This window comes from Temnothorax longispinosus, chromosome 4 (genome assembly GCF_030848805.1).
Source record: "Temnothorax longispinosus isolate EJ_2023e chromosome 4, Tlon_JGU_v1, whole genome shotgun sequence".
NCBI classification, from domain to species: Eukaryota; Metazoa; Arthropoda; class Insecta; order Hymenoptera; family Formicidae; genus Temnothorax; species Temnothorax longispinosus.
In genome coordinates, this window is record NC_092361.1 from 4,038,094 (window position 1) to 4,056,010 (window position 17,917).

Genomic DNA, 17,917 nt, shown 5'->3' on the forward strand with positions numbered 1-17,917 from the left:
GTATCCAAACTCGGTCAAAGACATGAGAAATGAAATTTGGGTCACTTATTATTATAAAAGTTGAACAACAGCAAGTCTCAACATATGAATTGTCCGCTGAATTCATCAAGCTGATACGGTGATACGCGTTGCGCTGAGGCGCAGAGCACTTTAAAAGATTTTAGCACGATTACCAGCTCTTAAATAAAAAAAATCCTTAAAGTAATTAAGTCAATATACGAAGATCTCTCAAGAGTCGACCTTTTGATGAGATATTTGAGTGCAAACGCTCGAAATAACAACAAAAGTCTAGTTGCGCGGGAGTGACCTTGTGGGAGATATGTGTGAGAACGCACTGACACTTGCACTGATGCATTAATGTAAGACCACTCTTTATTTAATAATTAAAATATAAAAATGGATGCAATATAATTTAGAAATGAAATTAAAGTGTAAAATGGAACTAAAGCTCAGGTGTCGCGGATCGTATTCGCTATTGTTAACTTTACTTCTTTGTCGACTGACCATTTTGCCCGACGGACGACTGACGATGGTTGACTGATTTTTAATAACTCGCAAGCAATTATATGTGCGAAGGACAAAAGATGTGACGTACCCTGAGAAATAGTCACCGGAAAAGATTAGGCTAATATAAAATTCGCGAAAACTGTAATGTAATGACCCAGGTGGTCCATTAAAGATTATATCTCGGTTAGATATTGATATACGAAAAAAACAGTTTTGTTGAAGTATCTAAAAATTTAACTAAATACAGATCTGAAAATAATTTTGTTGCACCATCAAAATAATTATGTAGAACATTCAAACTGATTGTAAAAATGTCAAAATTTTTCACAGCATTATTACCATATTTTAGCAACCTACTATAATTATTTTGATGGTGCAACAAAATTATTTTCAGATCTGTATCTAGCTAAATTTTTAGATACTTCAGCAGAACTTCTTTCCGTGCTAAACTAACGAACTTCCGAGAACACTTGATGTGGAAAAGATATATATATATACATCAGAAATGATACAACTGCAGCGATACTTTTAACAAATCTAACGTTACATCTTTGCTAGAATTAATGACGCTATAGATGAGAACCTTCATATTTCTCGAACATTCTCAAATGGCGATGACTTAGCGTTTCGCAACAAAACATTTAAAAACGGAAATTTTCATACTGCAACAAGATGAAGGCATCGACCGTACGGAGCATCGATTCTTCTTTGAAGCACGGAAGGTCACATCAGCAAGTTGTGAAGTGTACTAAAGGTTTCTTGGGTAAGTATGGCACAGTAGTCGTATCTTGTCTCATCACTCTCGTTACTCGACACAAATCTGAAAAAATAAATTAGAGAACTCATGGGACAGTCCCGTCGATCTGTTTGGGCTCATCAATTACGGATAATTAGAAGTTGTTATATCTGAAACGAGTTCAGCTCTCAAATCTTCAACACGCCTTTTCTCTCCCAGCTTCCAACTCCCAACTCCCGGCTTCCGGTTTTCGCTTCAGACGAATCAGCCGATGCAGTCTACAATTACGTCCACCACCTTCACAAGTTCAGCTGCAGTCTCGCGACCGGAGATCCCTGCAGGACCGCTTCATCATTAAAGTATAGAATGTCTGTCGACAAATATAAAATCATGCCGTAAAATAAAAATCAAAAGAGTTAAAAGAATCGCAATATATAAAGTAATGTTAGATGCCTACATGAATCTTAGAACGTATAATAAAGTGTTCTAAGACCTGAACACTTCGCAACCTTACGTATCGCTCTCTCTCCCGTTCACTCGACTTTTGCGTAGGCTTGATTCCTGTCCACTTTGCACCATCCGACAGAGCCATATCTAAGGGTCTTTGCCACGATCGCACCCCTAAACGTCAAGAAATAAAGAAAAGAACAATTTAACGGGCACTATTACATCACGAATGACCTCCAAATTTTAAGGCAATAAATTTCCTACTTCATCTCCGAGTCGACGAGCTAGATGACCTTTCTTTGCGCGTTTTCCGCTTAGTCCGCGACGAAAGCCATTTTTCGTCCTTTTTCTTCTTGTGTCCACCTCAAACTCTAAATCGGATGTACATTCGACTTTTTTCATTTTCATCACTCTTGTCATATATCGAAAATTATATAAATTAACAAAAGTTGTTCTTTCATTCTATCTATATTCATTCTCTCATCATATTGTCGGTGAAATTGAGGAGATGAAGCAGAGGTACTAGGAAACGACATAGGAGTTATTGCTTCTGTTGTTGCATGCGAAACATCTGTCAGATTATATATTTCTTTAGAACGTGGGTCATTTCCTATAGTATCATTTAAACCAACAGAACGGTTCTGTTCTGAATCGAGTGTTTTAATTAAATTTTTGGATTTGATATCATGGAAATCTCCTTGTTTTGCGAAACTTGCGGTTTTCTATTATTTCTCTTGGATAGTAATGCTGCAACTTTTGCCTGAACAGCTTTTTCTTGCATTTCTTCATTTTCACTGTCGCAAGACAGTATAATAATAACTGGTCTTTCAATTTATTTTTACTGCTCCTCTTAACAGTGTAATGAAGATTACATTCATCTTCGGATGACTCTGTGATATATTTCGGATTTCTCTTTCTTTTTCTGCGTTGGTCTATATCACTAACTTCTGTCCCTACTGTTTGATCTTCATCATTTTGAAGATTAGCTGCCTTTCGTGCCTTATTGTACGTGTCTAAAAAAATTTTACATTATAAATGATAATAATTACAAATCTTAAAAAATGTATATAAATGAATGTAATATAAACATTTACCATAGCCGTGACAAAATTTAACATCGTATATAGGCCAGCTTTTATCCGGTTCAGCTAAACTTAATATTAATTTTGATCGTTTATCTGTATTCCCACGTTTAGGAAAATTAGGCCAGTAAGCCTTTGTATTCTTAGCAATTAGCCAACAAGTGGGTACAGCGTCACTTGTTGGTTCAGTGTCCTTATCATTTGGAAGAAAAGTAACAACTGCATACTGAAACAGATACAAATTTTCAATAAGCACAAAATAAAATGGTGGATAAATTGTTAAATAATACAAAAAGTCGCACTAACCATATTTAAACAATATTAATAATAAAATAGATATGTGATTCTATATATTTACACAACATATTTATACTATTAAAAATTTGATTAGGCAATAAGAGCCGAATTTGATGTACAGTCGAAAAATTTATTATACAAAGTATATAAATCGCGAACGTTTCGACTCTTTTTGGAGTCATCCTTAGCGCATTGTCTACATTTAAAATTCGTCAGAAAATACTTCGCGTTTATTTGCTAACGACTTGTAACTACAACGAGACCTTCATTTTTAATCAAATTTTTAATATTATTCTGAGCTTCTAAAGAACATTATTTATACTATATTTTACTTATAAAGTCAGTTATGACTATTATGTATAAGAAGAACTGTAAGAAATTCTTCATTTTCCAAAGGTAATAAAACACATTTTGCAGCAAATTGTGAAATATTCCAAGCATAAACTTGAAGATCTATAATGAGCTCACTTTCCAGATACCCAATTGTGAAGAATTACATGGATAATAGTGAGTCATAGTGCAAAATTTCTGACCGTTTAATTTTATCCTGCCTTCAAATGTATGAATGATATTTCTTAGCAGTACTACTGTAACGTATTGCATTTGGTAAGAAAACATCGATCAGCTAAATTAGTATTTAAACAAATTCCATCAATCTCAATGGAAGAGTACATGTCACCTTCTATATTATCTACTATATTTTTGCATAAGCCATTTAACTTCACTGTTCGATCATCTGGCTGGAATATTTTCGATGTTAGACGACCTTTGATCTCAAAATCTTTATTAGCCAGTTGCTCAAGAGGTTTATAAGTTGAACGCAAACAATTCTTTATTGTCATAAAAAAATTCTCATACTTAAATGCGCTAAAAGAATCAATAGCACCGTGCAAACAACATTTCTCTGACAAATGGCATAAGCTGTGCACATTATATACCACAAACTGTTTTCCAAATACTTTAATGGTATGTTTTATAAATTGGCGGATTATTACATCAGCTGCAGGTGTCATATGTTGTACTAAATCAGGTCTTGCCAACATATAAATTGATGATAACAAGAAAATAAAGCTTTTTTCCACAATAAAGTGACGGCCGTCCATTTTTGGAGCGCTATTTAAAATTTTGAACAAAGAGCTCAATCCGAGCACGTGACAACATGACGCTTGGTAGTGCGTTTCGACTGTGAGTGAGACAAACGTGTTTTAACGTGCTCGGATTTAGCTTTTTGTTCAAAATTTGAACGAGATATTTGAAGTGGTTCAACTCTCCTCTATGGTCAAGTCTCCCGGACTCCCCTTACTTAGCAATGCGAATGGAAGCAAGATAAACTTATTGTTAGATTATACATATAATCTTAACGCTATAATTATAAATATGTATGATATTATAATGCATTTTAGCATATGCTAAAAAAGAAAGGATTATTTTTCTTCATATTTTTTGTCTTCTTTTAGACAGACAATATGACAACCCACAATAAATCTTCATATTGCGAGAGTTGTAGTCGATATCCCTATGTCGGCAAAGCATCCGTAGGAGAAGAGGATAGTGTTGACTTCATCTATCAATTTGTGAAGAAAAGATTTGTTGCCGTGGACCACGAAAGTATTAGCATATTACATACTGCCCCTGACATAATTGGGCCACCCAAATTTCAAAATTACGGACAACTTTATTTACCAATCTCGGTAAGACTTCCGAATAGCCCCTACTTCCAAATTTAATGAAACTTGCAGCAATTGTATAGCATTAAAGGACACACCCACACCGTAAAGGATTTTGTATGGAAACAAATAGGAACGGAGAAATTAAAAAAATACAAATAGTAAATTGTATGATTTACTAATTACTAATGAATGATTACTGATTACATATTAATATGTATGTACAGACAGTTACATATAAACGTCGGAGTCGCGGCCGCGAGCCACTTTGCCCTCCAATCCCCATTTAGGCCCTTTGTCGCGCAATGATGTTTCAAATTTGCATACTTCTTGCATGCGCATGTGATTACAGAGAAATCGGTGTAAGATAGGATTACCTATTAACCTACACCACTCAAATTTCATCAAAATTCAACCACTAGATTGTCTATAAATTAGAATAAAAATTTTGAATTTTTGACGCCAATTTCTCCGTTCCTATAGTTTTATCGCGTTTAGGGAAACGCGCGTACTTACGACCGACAATTACGCGGATCGATGGACGCTGTCACGAGGTCACGACACTTACAAAGGATTTGGAATTTTGACTCGACGTTGCGCTCGATATCCGTTTCAGTGTTCAACGGGTCGCGAAAAACGGCGAAATGTGAGGAGAACTAGAAGATTGTCACACGCGACAAGATCGCAACCACGATGAAACTGCGTGATAAATGTAATTCGAAATGACCAATCGGCAAACAGCTAGTGTTCTCCCGCAACAAACATCTCTCTCACGTATCATCCGTAGCGAGTGCCGAGTTCAGGTGCAAAAGGAATAAACCTAGTAAATCCGAAATCTGTTTACAAATATTCACACAGAACAGAAATTCACGTGATCCACTTATGCTGGGATCCGGGATCCCCGAGCGTTTGTAAACAACGTAATCATAATCTCCAGATACTTTTGGCTATCGCTGTTATTGATGATCGTGTACTTCTTATATTCGCGCGGCTTTATCGAGGAGATCAAGTCCCACTTGACGGAAAGAACGTTAAATATAGCTGACACGATATATTTCGGATTAAATGAAAATTCTGGCGGGCCAAAGGTGTTCACTATGAACGAATTGAAGCGATATACGAATCTGGAGAATGGCTTGTATCTCTCGATCTTGGGCCAAGTCTTTGATGTAACGAAAGAGGAAAAGCATTACGGACTTTATCACATGGAGGAACTTATCACGCCTTCATTGGTAGTTAGATTAAAGAATCTAATAAAGATGCCAAAAGACAGTCAGCATGCGTCAATGTATGTGTAATTTATTTGTTTATTCGTAGGCCGTGACGCTTCCTTGGCATTTATTACTGTAGAATTTGACGATCAAGGTTTAACGGACGACATATCAAGTTTATCGCAGCGACAAGTCAAGGCATTGGACGATTGGCTACAATTTTATAACGCAAACTACATCTACAAAGGTACAATTACTTAAACTGCCATGGGACACGTAGAAGCAGTTAATCCATCTCAGAACTTTATCCTAATTAAAAGCCAAAATAATTTTGTGTTATCTTGTCGATCTGCTCAGCAAGGATAGAGAAAGGTACACTTCTGTTCTAATTTTTACTGCAAAAGAAACATTTTATGTTTTTGTGTGATCTGTGGATAATGTATGAGATGGATCAACTCGCATGTGACACTCTCTAAAATATTTCGTATTTTCTTCAGGAAATTATAGACACTATAATTGAGATGGTAGCCCAACCGCAGAATTTCACAAGGTATAAGAACAGCTATTGCTTGCCAAAAGGGAGAAAGTAATGGAGGAGAAACAGGAAAGGATGTTTCCACTTTGTAATATAGAATGGAATCGGGATACTGGTATTGTGTTCTGGTATACTGAAAGAAGGTAGGAAATTATTCAACGATTATTCATATTAGCAGATTTAACATCAAAGAAAAATTAGAGAAATATGATAAAAAAAATTTTTAATATGCAATTATATGATTCCTTTCTGTTTAACAGCGGTGGGATTGAAAGAGACTGGACGGGTGTACCAAGAATGTTCGAGACTGTAGGCGCGCTTGCGTTAACCTGGATAGTAAGGAATACGAAGATAATAAAGCTAGATTGAGGGAATACGATGGCTGCGAGAAATACGCGACAAAATGCGTTTTGAGGAATAAGACATAACATGAGAAAAATTATGAAGTGTCTTTATCTGCAAAATTTCAAATATATTCATATTTTATATTTTATATAATATCACAATGCGAAAATACATAGATTTAAGTTATTACCTTTATATAATTTCGTTTTCATTATCGTTAGCGCCTTTTATGAAAGTACAGATAAATACATTTTGTATAAAACTCAGTGATACTAACTAATATTAAAATAGATAAAATTTATAAGTTTTATTTATTTTAATACATAAAAACAATATGATATATATAATGAAACATATAATACTAAAAAAAAAGATATTTTATTCCTGAAAGAATGAAGTTTTATACTTAAATCTTCAAATGATCAGTTTTTTTGCTTCTATTCTTAATGTTGAAAACAACGTGATTTCTTTGGACACACATTACACATAAAAGAGCTTAATATATTTATGAAAATGTTTGTTTCCATTGTTACTTAATAGTATATATATATAAATTTTGAATTGAACCTGAATTACAAATGCAATATGTGGTACGAACCATATTGAAGGCTCCTATCTCCTCATTACTAGATTGAATTACATAAAAAATAAAAAATAACAGATACTAATTCTTTTTTGAGTGTTAAATTATTCTTTTTTTCATGCCACAATTCAAGTTTACAGCTGCAGTGAGGAAGTAGGAGCTCTAAAGGACTAAAAGATACATTATTGCTCCTTATAATATGACATGTATATTGCTCATATTGCGCATATTGAAGGCTCATATCTCCTCATTACCAGATTGAATTACATAAAAAATAAAAAATAATAGATACTAATTCTTCAATGATTATGCCACATCTCTTTGCACGTCGTCAGTTTGTTCAGGACTAATCTGTCTCTGCAGCTGTTGTAGCTCTCTTTCAAATTGTTCTCCAAAGGACATGAGAACTCTTTTCAAGGCATTTACAGCAGAACCCTACGCAAACAAAAAGCCCCAATAGTTCAATTAAAATATAAGATACACAGTTTATTTTTTCAAGCGATTGACGCATACAATTTTGACATTAAGTATTGCCAAGCCTCGTGTAGGTTCCTTTGTGCTGCAATAACCAACGTCCATGTGAAAATTTTCATTCTTAAGCTGGACCTTAACGTAACTGACGCAATCAGCGTAATATTTACCTCCATAAGCAAAATGTTTATCTATAACAAATTCGCGAGCTCATTTTTATATACCTAACTATATTAACACTTATGAGAATTTTTTCAGCTAATGACAGATATACCTAATATTTGTTTGACAACAGTATGACGCCAGTTGCCCTCACCAAAAACCTTATTGGCCGCCGAGATTAAATCAGGAAATTCCGCTATGAAATCTATCGGTTCTGCGGTAACAAACGTGTTAACTAAAATTATTAAAAAATTACCTTCTTAAGAAAATGTAAAGTCACCGAGTGCAAATGCCAGTATGAAAATCAATTATATATTGAAAAACTGTTGTACAAAATTGTTTTAATACATTCAATCAACGTATAAAATAATTATGCATTGCAACATAAATGATATTAATTTCCATAAGACAAATGTTTAAGTAAATAATAAAGACTGTTCAACATTTCATAATTTTAAAATGTTAAAATCGTTTTTCGCTTCTTCGCACATGTTCCCTCGTTTCACTCCTTATATAATAGAGCATTCCCATTGGAAAGTTAAAGCCAAGAACGAAGGGCAGAAATATGTTAACCAAGATACTTTTTCTACAAAGGGCTATATATGTAGGGAAAACAGAAAAGTGATAAGAAATATAGTGAAGGAAAAAAAGAAATCAAGGGGTCGATCACATAATTTTTCCTCTAGGGCGGAAACGTTCTCTGCCATCAGCCTTTAACATCAGTTATAAAGACGTTGGTGATATTGTCCATTGTCAACAATTTCTTTCAATGCAGCGCTAGAGAGAAAACGCGCTTGCGAGTGCCGCATTGTGTTGCAAAAATGAAAGGAACATTTTCTTAGGTGACGACGTGTCTTAATGTAAAATTTATACATTTTAGACTTTGCATCGTAATATCTCTGCCCGTAGGACACGTAGACGAAAAATAAAAAACACTTTTATTATGTAACTCAAATCCACTGTATCAACTGAGCCGGAAACTTAATAAATTCAGCCGTTACTGAAATTCGATAATCTAAGGGTATCTCTCAACTCTTTGGCCCGCATATAAATACAAAGTCAGTGTCTTGCTGCGTTTTCACTTGGCGCGAGACACTAACCGTATCTTTTAAAATTCAATTTTTCTGAAGTCGACTTACCCAATGACTGTGTCGCATTTCTTTTTATGTCGCTAACTTGTTTAGGAATAACCTGTCTTTGCAGCTCTTTATCAATTTTCTCTCCGAACGACAGGAGAACTCTTCTTAAAGCATTTACAGCAGAACCCTGCGCAAACAGAAATGTCTGAATTGTTCAACCAAAATATAAAATACATTACTTATTGTTTTCAAGTAACGCGCATACAATTTTAGCGTTATATATCGACAAGTTTCTTTTAGGTTCCTCTGCGTTGAAATAACCAACATCCTGGTGAAAGTTTCCATTCTCAAGCTGGACCTTAACAACACTGACGCAGCCAGCAACGTGATGTTTATTTCGAACATTTATCTCATTGTGAATTATATCGTCGGAATCTTCAAAGACATCTTCATAATCGAAATCTATAACAAATTCGCAGAACTTATTAGTTCAATATATCTGACTATTCACACTTATCAGAATTTATTCAGTTAATGTGACAGATGTACCTAAGGTTTGGCAGATCACAGTATGATTCCATTTGCCCTCTCCAAAAACTTTATTGGCCGCAGAGATTAAATCAGGAAAATCCGCTGCTAAATCCATCGGTTCTGTGGTAGCAAACATGCTGACTAAAGCACTTGATTTTTTTGAATTCTGCTTACCCAATGACTGTAACACATCTCTTTGTACATAGTTACCTTGATCAGAACTAATCTGTCTTCTTAGCTGTTTCAACTCTCTTTCCACTTTGTCTCCAAACGATAGAAGAACTCTTCTTAAAGCATTTACAGCAGAACCCTGCACAAACAAAAATGCCTTAATTGTTCAACCAAAATATAAAACATACTACTTATTTTTTTTTTTAAGTGACTGACACATACAATTCTAGCGCTATATATCAACAAGCCTTGTGTAGGTTCCTCTGCGTAGAAATAACCAACATCCTCGTGAAAGTTTCCATTCTCAAGCTGGACCTTAACTGAACTGACACAGCCAGCGCGTTGATAGTTACCTCGATTTTTAACACCACAATCGTCTACATCGAAATCTATAACAAATTGGCAAGCTTATTTTAGATTGAACTATGCGCGTTTATGAGGATTTATTCAGCTGATGACAGATATACCTAAGGTTTGGCGGACTACAGTATGATTCCATTTGCCCTCTCCAAAAACTGTATTGGCCGCTGAGATTAAATCAAGAAAATTCGTTGCTAAATTCGTCGATTCTGCGGTATCGAACGTGTTGACTGAAACATTTGATTTTTCTGAAATCTGCTTACCCAATGACTGTAACACATCTCTTTGTATTATAGTTACCTTGTTCAAAACCAATCTGTCTTCGTAGTTTCAGCTCTCTTTCCACTTTGTCTCCAAACGACAGGAGAACTCTTTTCAAAGCATTTACAGCAGAACCCTGCGCAAACAAAAATGTGTCTTAGTCCGTATCTACAATAGGTGTAGTAAGCCTCAAGCCGTAAGAAATTGACCAATTACACGCGATTGTGAGGAGAATAATCGACTGTGATTGGTCAATTTCTTACATCTTGAGGCTTACTACCACTTACTACAGCTATTGTAGATACAAACTGATTATCGTTCAGCCAAAATATAAAATGCACTGCTTATTGTTTTCAAATAACAAACGCATACCATTCTGGCGTTTTGCATCAACAAGTCTTTTGTAAATTCGTATGCGTTGATATAACCAATATCCTCGTGAAAGTTTCCATTCTCAAGCTGGACCTTAACGTAACTGACGCAGCCAGCACAGTATTTATTTCGAACATTTATCTCACAGTTACTGAAATCGGAGGACCATCCGTCGGAATCAAACTGATATGCACCGCAGCGATCTGTAAAAATTTGCGAACTTATTTTTATATACACCTGACTATTAACTTATAAGAATTTATGCAGCTGATGACATATATACCTAAGGTTTGGCGGACTACAGTATGATTCCATTTGCCCTCTCCAAAAACTGTATTGGCCACTGAGATTAAATCAAGAAAATTCGTTGCTAAATCCGTCGATTCTGCGGTATCGAACGTGTTGACTGAAACATTTGACTTTTCTGAAATCTGCTTACCCATCAATGACTGTAACACATCTCTTTGTATTATAGTTACCTTGTTCAGAACCAATCTGTCTTCGTAGTTGTTTCAGCTCTCTTTCCACTTTGTCTCCAAACGACAGGAGAACTCTTTTCAAACCATTTATAGCAGAGCCCTGTGCAAACAAAAATGTCTTAATAGTTCAACCAAAATATAAAACATACTGCTTATTTTGTTTCTAAGTGACTGACACATACAATTCTAGCGTTATATGTCGATAAGCCTCTTGTAAGTTCCTCTGCGTTGAAATAACCAACATCTCCGTGGAAGTTTCCATTCTCAAGCTGGACCTTAACAAAACTGACGCAGCCAATACGAGATTTATCTTGATCATATCTATCTCCAGCAGTATAATTTATGTCATACGTGTCAATGAAATCTATAACAAATTCACGAGCTTATTTTTATGGACCTGACTATTATGAACACTTATGAAAATTTCTTCAGTTAATGACAGATATATATACCTAAGGTTTGGCTAACCACAGTATGATTCCACTTGCCCTCTCCAAAAACTTTATTGGCCATTGAGATTAAATCATAAAAATTCATTGCTACATCCATCGGTTCTGCGGCAGTAAACGTGTTGACTAAAACATTTAATTTTTCTGAAATCTGCTTACCCAATAACTGTATCACATCTCTTTCTATTATATTTACCTTGTTCATAACCAATCTGTCTTCGTAATTTCAGCTCTCTTTCCACTTTGTCTCCAAACGACAGGAGCACTCTAAATAAAGCATTTGTAGCAGAGCCCTGTGCAAACAAAAATGTCTTAAGGGGGGAAATCACTGTGACGGCCGGAAAAAAATGCTATTTTCATGAATTTTTTTTGCGAGAAGTAATAAATTTAATAAAATTGGTTTGTCATGTTTTTAAAGCACATATATTAAATATATTGTAAAAAAAACATTAAAAAATATTAATATTTGTGCCTTCAGCGTGTGGTGCCGTATATATCCGCAAAAAAAGCTGGGCGGTCGCATATCTCGGTCAATTTTTATCCGAATGACTTGAAATTTGAACAGAATGTTTATAACAAAATTGTCTTCAGTTAAGCGTATGGATTTTTTGAAATATTAATTTTTAACAAAATAGCGCAGTTCTAAAAAAAATTCGAGATTTAGACAAAAATTTTGCCACTCTTTAAATTGTTATTCGAAAACTAATTTTCCAATCAAAAAATTCGTACGCTTAACTGAAGACAATTTTGTTATAAACATTCTGTTCCAAGTCATTCAGATAAGAATTGACCGAAATATGCGACCGCCCAGCTTCTTTTGCGAATGTACACGGCACCACACGCTGAAGGCGCAAATATTAATATTTTTCAATGATTTTTTTTACAATATATTTAATATATGTACTTTAAAGAAATGACAGACCAATTTGATTAACTTTATTATTTCTCGTGGAAAAAAATTCATGAATATAGCATTTTTTTCCGGCCGTCACTGTGGTTTCCCCCCTTAATCATTCAGCCAAACTATAAAATGCACTGCTTATTCTTCCAAAGTAACTGACATACAATTCTAACTGTTTGTATCGACAAGCCTTTCCATTCCTTTACATCGAAATAACCAATATCCTCGTGAAAGTTTCCATTCTCGAGCTGGATCTTAACGTAACTGACGCAGCCAACACAGTATTTCTTTCGATCTTCCTCGTCAAGTGAAACTTCGTCATCTGCATCCAAGGAATCTGCAACAAATTCGCGAGCTTATTTTTATAGACCTGACTATTAAAACTTATAAGAATTTATGCAGCTGATGACAGATATACCTAAGATTTGGCGGACTACAGTATGATTCCACTTGCCCTCTCCAAAAATTTTATTGGCCACTGAGATTAAATCATGAAAATTAATTGCTAAATCCATCGGTTCTGCGGCAGTGAACGTGTTGACTAAAACAATTAATTTTTCTGAAATCTGCGTATCCAATAACTGTATCACATCTGTTTGTATTATAGTTACCTTGTTCAGAACCAATTTGTCTTCGTAGTTGTTTCAGCTCTCTTTCCACTTTGTCTCCAAACGACAGGAGAACTCTAAATAAACCATTTATAGCAGAGCCCTGTGCAAACAAAAATGCCTTAATCATTCAGCCAAACTAGAAAATGCACTGCTTATTCTTCCCAAGTAACTGACATACAATTCTAACTGTTTGTATCGAAAAACCTTCTGTAAATTTGTCTGCGTTGATATAACCAATATCTTCGTGAAAGTTTCCATTCTCAAGCTGAATCTTAACGTAACTGACGCAGCCAACACAGTATTTAGTTCGAGCATTTATGTCACGGAAAGATATATCGTAATCTTCGTCGTAATCTACGTCGTCGAAATATACACCGTTGTAATTTGCATCGCCGAAATCTACATCGTCAAAATCCACGTTGTCGAGATCTATATCGTTAAAATCTGTAAAAATTTGCGAACTTATTTTTATACACCTGACTATTAACACTTATTAGAATTTATGCAGCTGATGACAGATATACCTAAGGTTTGGCGAACTACAGTATGATTCCACTTGCCCTCTCCAAAAACTTTATTGGCTACGGAGATTAAATCATGATAATTTATTGCTAAATCCATCGGTTCTGCGGCAGCGAACGTGTTGACTGAAACGTTTAAATTTTTCTAAAATCTGCTTATCCAATAACTGTATCACATCTCTTTGCACATAGTTACCTTGTTCAGAACTAATCTGTCTTTGCAGCTGTTGCAGTTCTCTTTCTACTTTGTCTCCAAACGACAGGAGAACTCTTTTTAAGGCACTTACAGCAGAACCCTGCGCAAACAAAAATGTCTTAATTATTCAACCAAAATATATAGAATACGCTACTTATTGTTTCCAAGTGACAGACGCATACAATTCTGGCGTTTTGTATCGACAAGCCTTTTGTAGATTCCTCTGCAATGTAAAAACCATCGTCTTCGTAACAGTTTCCATTCTCAAGCTGGATCTTGATGTAACTGACGCCTTTAAAACGGTATTTATTTCGAGTATTTATCTCATCGTGAATTAGCTCGTCGATATATTCATCATCGGAATCTACTTCGTTGGAATTTATATTGTGGAAATCTGCAACAAATTCACGAGTTTATTTTTTATTTCTATAAACCTGACTATTCATATTTATGATAATTTATTCAGCATGACGCAGATATACATAATGCTTGTTTGACAACAGTATGACTCCATTTGCCCGCTCCGAAAAACTTATTTGCCACTGAGATTAAATTACTATGTTCTTCTGACAATGAGATCAATTTAGGATGTTCCACTGTTGAACAACAGGGTACTGCCTTCTCAGGCTTGTGCGCATTCTCCGCCATAGCTTGTTTTGCAGCGAACTGAAAAGCGAAAACATCCATATCTTTACATCACCTTTGCATGGCCGAGAGATAGATTACTTTCCATTTTACGCTAAAAAACTACAAAAGCCAAGATCTGTGAGATTACACACAGAGATTCTGATAAACGACAAATAATTATGCCAAAAACGAATCAATCGATCACAGTCGAAAGATCTCGGTAAAGAGAACCGCACCCTGAACTTTGAAGGCTCGAAAAAACAATCGCAACAGACAAAAATTAACAACTCTTATCCTTATTACGCTGAACCATGATGTAAATATTATTATGTATTATTCACCGAACGTGGCAACGTGGCATTTTTTACATTAGAAAGTTTGGTCGACCAATTCTTTTGTATTCTTTTACGTGAATTTATTTGGATAATTATTATATTCAATAGCGCTCATTGCACCTTTTTTTAGATGCTTGTAACAGTTGTAATGTAATGAGAAATATATTTGATGCAATATCGATGCTTAAAATTAGAAAAAGATAAAAATAAAGTTAAACAGACTAAAATTCATCTATATTAGTAAAAATGGACTTAAGATATATAAGTGCTGGTCTACAACCTTGCTTTAAAGGATATTTAGGCTCTAAGCCGTAGAAATTGAGCAATCAAAATGGAATGTGAGAAGAATACTCGATTGTGATATGATCAATTTCTTACGGCTTAGAGCTTAAGTACCCTTTAAAGCAAGGTTGTAGAACAGCAGTAATATATTCTGTAAACGTTTAACGATATCGTTACGTACTTTTCTATATATATTTGCACAAAGTACATAATGATGTTAACGTTTACAGAATGGCCATCGCACACAAAATGCATAGCTTAGCATAAGCGTAGCATAATACCGCATCCAGCGTAATGTCACCATATCGATTTACATAAGATGTTCATCGAGAGTATCTCTCTCTCTCTCTCTTTCTTTTTGCTCTCGAGAGTTCTTACTCGCAGGTGGAGACGTACCATTATGCTATGCTTATGCAGCCTATGCAATTTTGTGTGCGATGGCCTTTAGTTTTGCACTAGACTAAGACGATTCATAATTCAATTATCTGATCACTCAATATTTCACAAGTTTTCATGAAATAATATATTTCAATGTTTTAAAACGTAAATAAAAAACGAGAAACACATCTAACAACTTACATCTTTATCGCAATAATTTATACTTCGCAACTGAATATGTTATTAATTTGGCATGTACGCATAAGAAAGTTACGCTATCACGAAGAACTTTCTGTTCCTTTTACTTAATAAAGATAAATAGAACGATGCAATAGCGTTAATTGCGAGCTTTGTGAACATGCACTTTTTATGGGCAGTATGATTCGGGATAATTATTAAGATTTGGGAAACCAAGCAAGACGTCTCCTTCTTTATTTGCCTTGTGTTTATCCATGGAACGATTGATAACCATCGTCGTCGGGATCGAACATAAATATGACGAACAGAACCACCCGTAACTTCCCAGGAATTATACCGCACCGCTATTTACCTTGTAATTCTTCGCACCAGCTCGGGCCGACTATTTTCACGATCTACGCGATCTAAAATTTCTAGTTCCTTAAACCTTCCTTTTTGGTTACTGGCGCTCCTGCCTCTTTACAGAGAACAATACGGCTAAAAAAATTTGTAGTTAACCGAGTTAGCTCGAGACACGTGAGCGTTCAAAATCGAGAAACGGTGCATGGATGGTTTAAATTATGTACGTACGTAAGAATAGCTCACGGGTAGTCTTTATCGCGTTTAGGGAAACGCGCGTACGATCGACGACCACGCGGATCGATGGACGCTGTGGCGATGGATTTCGACTCGACGTCGCGCTCGATGTTCGTTTCAGGGTTCAACGTGTCGCGAAAAAAACGGCGAAATGTGAGGAGAAGGTCGTCAGTGTTGTCACACGTGACGAGATCGCAAATCGCAACCACGATGAAACCGCGCGATAAATGCAATTCGAAATGACCAATCGGCAATTGGCAAACAGTGTTCTCCCGTGAGAGGGACAATGGCCGCGTTCAGCAGACACAACTGTTGAGTTCGTCTTATCAACAAACTGCGTTGATTGGTTGGTTCTAAAAGTAAGAGCCAATCACATTTGATTGCTGAACGCGGCCAATGTCCCTCTCACGTAGCGAGTGCCGAGTAGCCTGCATTCTAGCCTGCACTAGCCACACGTAGCAACCATTCTCTACATCTGAACTGACTGCACACTAGTTTAGAGTTTATCTCTTTTGAGTTCAGTAAAATTATCTTATTTATGATAATTTAATACATAAAATCTCTTATTATTTTGATTATCTGATAGACTGGATATACTATTTCATTACTCCGATCGGACCAAACATGTTAAGTTTAGCAAACAAATTATTATCTTCGAATCTCTTCTTTCTTTGGTTGAATCCTTGATTTTTCAAACCGCTGTATTCTCTTTTTAGATTTCGATTTGGGTTCTTGGACAAGTGATATGTCTTGGATATGTTAATTACTTTTACCTAAACTATGGTGAGAACACAGGAGTAGAAGACAAAATTTACTATAATTAATATGTTACTACAATTAATTATGTTAATTAAAATTTAACTTGAATTTATATAATTGCAGATACAAGCTAAAAGGCAGAGTTTAAGCTGTGATCCACAAACTCGTGTATTTCGCTGAGGGCTAATTATTTTTCATTCGTAAAACACGTTGTGCATAATCTTGCCGTTTAACTGTTTGCTATATTTTTGATCATGCCAGTAAATTTTGCGCAGTTTTTGGCGCAATAATTTGCAGTCATTTTATGAGCAGTAAGTTATGTAACATTTCTGCTATTGTTTTCTAAACATCAATTAAATTAACGGATTTATTTGTTTCCGTACAAAATCCTTTATGGTATGAACGTGTCCTCTAATGGTCAACAATTGCTGCAATTTAAGTTTCATCAAATTCGGAGGTAAAGACTATTCAGAAGTTGAGTCAATCGCTATATATTATATGTTACAAGATTTTCTGCTATTTGACAATTTTGATTTTCTAATATAGAGGATAAAGGATGGTACTGGTGTTTCAATATCTCCGTGGCAAAACAAAGCTCAAGTCAGGAGACCCATATCATTCGATTATTATAAAGCGACAAAAAGATATATTAGTATGTAATATTTAAATCGATAAATAAGATGTTAAGGAAGATTGCTGAGAAGAGAGTAAATATAATATTTTCTATTTAAAGATATCGAGTTTCATGAAGCTGTATATCCAATCAGAGTCTGTATTTACGAAAGATT

At 35.2% G+C, this 17,917-nt stretch overlaps 1 protein-coding gene and 1 pseudogene across 5 annotated transcripts; one reads left to right on the top strand and one right to left on the bottom strand.

Annotated features, from left to right (window-relative positions):
- Positions 1-5,611: 5,611 nt before the first annotated feature.
- LOC139811461 (neuferricin-like) lies at positions 5,612-7,555 on the top strand (annotated as a pseudogene).
- Positions 7,556-7,599: 44 nt separating this feature from the next.
- Positions 7,600-16,509, bottom strand: LOC139811796 (uncharacterized). Of its 5 annotated transcripts, none has more exons than XM_071776197.1 (26): positions 16,365-16,509; positions 16,147-16,271; positions 14,457-14,640; positions 14,157-14,368; positions 13,975-14,074; positions 13,782-13,904; positions 13,436-13,701; positions 13,258-13,357; positions 13,065-13,187; positions 12,811-12,983; positions 11,942-12,038; positions 11,749-11,850; positions 11,479-11,660; positions 11,297-11,396; positions 11,101-11,223; positions 10,818-11,020; positions 10,485-10,581; positions 10,292-10,414; positions 10,047-10,213; positions 9,864-9,963; positions 9,672-9,794; positions 9,388-9,584; positions 9,183-9,309; positions 8,156-8,278; positions 7,924-8,072; positions 7,600-7,845 (listed from the first exon to the last, which is right to left on the bottom strand). In XM_071776197.1, the coding sequence occupies exons 3-26, from the start codon at positions 14,620-14,622 to the stop codon at positions 7,717-7,719; spliced, it is 3,405 nt and encodes a 1,134-aa protein (XP_071632298.1). In that variant the 5' UTR covers positions 14,623-14,640; positions 16,147-16,271; positions 16,365-16,509; the 3' UTR covers positions 7,600-7,716. The 5 variants fall into 5 exon arrangements, with proteins under 5 accessions (XP_071632298.1, XP_071632296.1, XP_071632297.1 ...); XM_071776195.1 differs by having other exon boundaries at positions 9,672-9,773; positions 11,749-11,871; XM_071776196.1 differs by having other exon boundaries at positions 8,156-8,257; positions 11,749-11,871.
- Positions 16,510-17,917: the final 1,408 nt, after the last annotated feature.

Coding starts and splice junctions, on each gene's coding strand:
- LOC139811796 (XM_071776194.1), bottom strand. CDS start 14,622: ATGGCGGAGAATGCGCACAAGCCTGAGAAGGCAGTACCCTGTTGTTCA. Junction 11,021..11,100: donor TGTAGTCCGCCAAACCTTAG/GTATATATGTCA, acceptor AAATTTTTACAG/ATCGCTGCGGTGCATATCAG. Junction 10,214..10,291: donor TGTAGTCCGCCAAACCTTAG/GTATATCTGTCA, acceptor AATTTGTTATAG/ATTTCGATGTAGACGATTGT.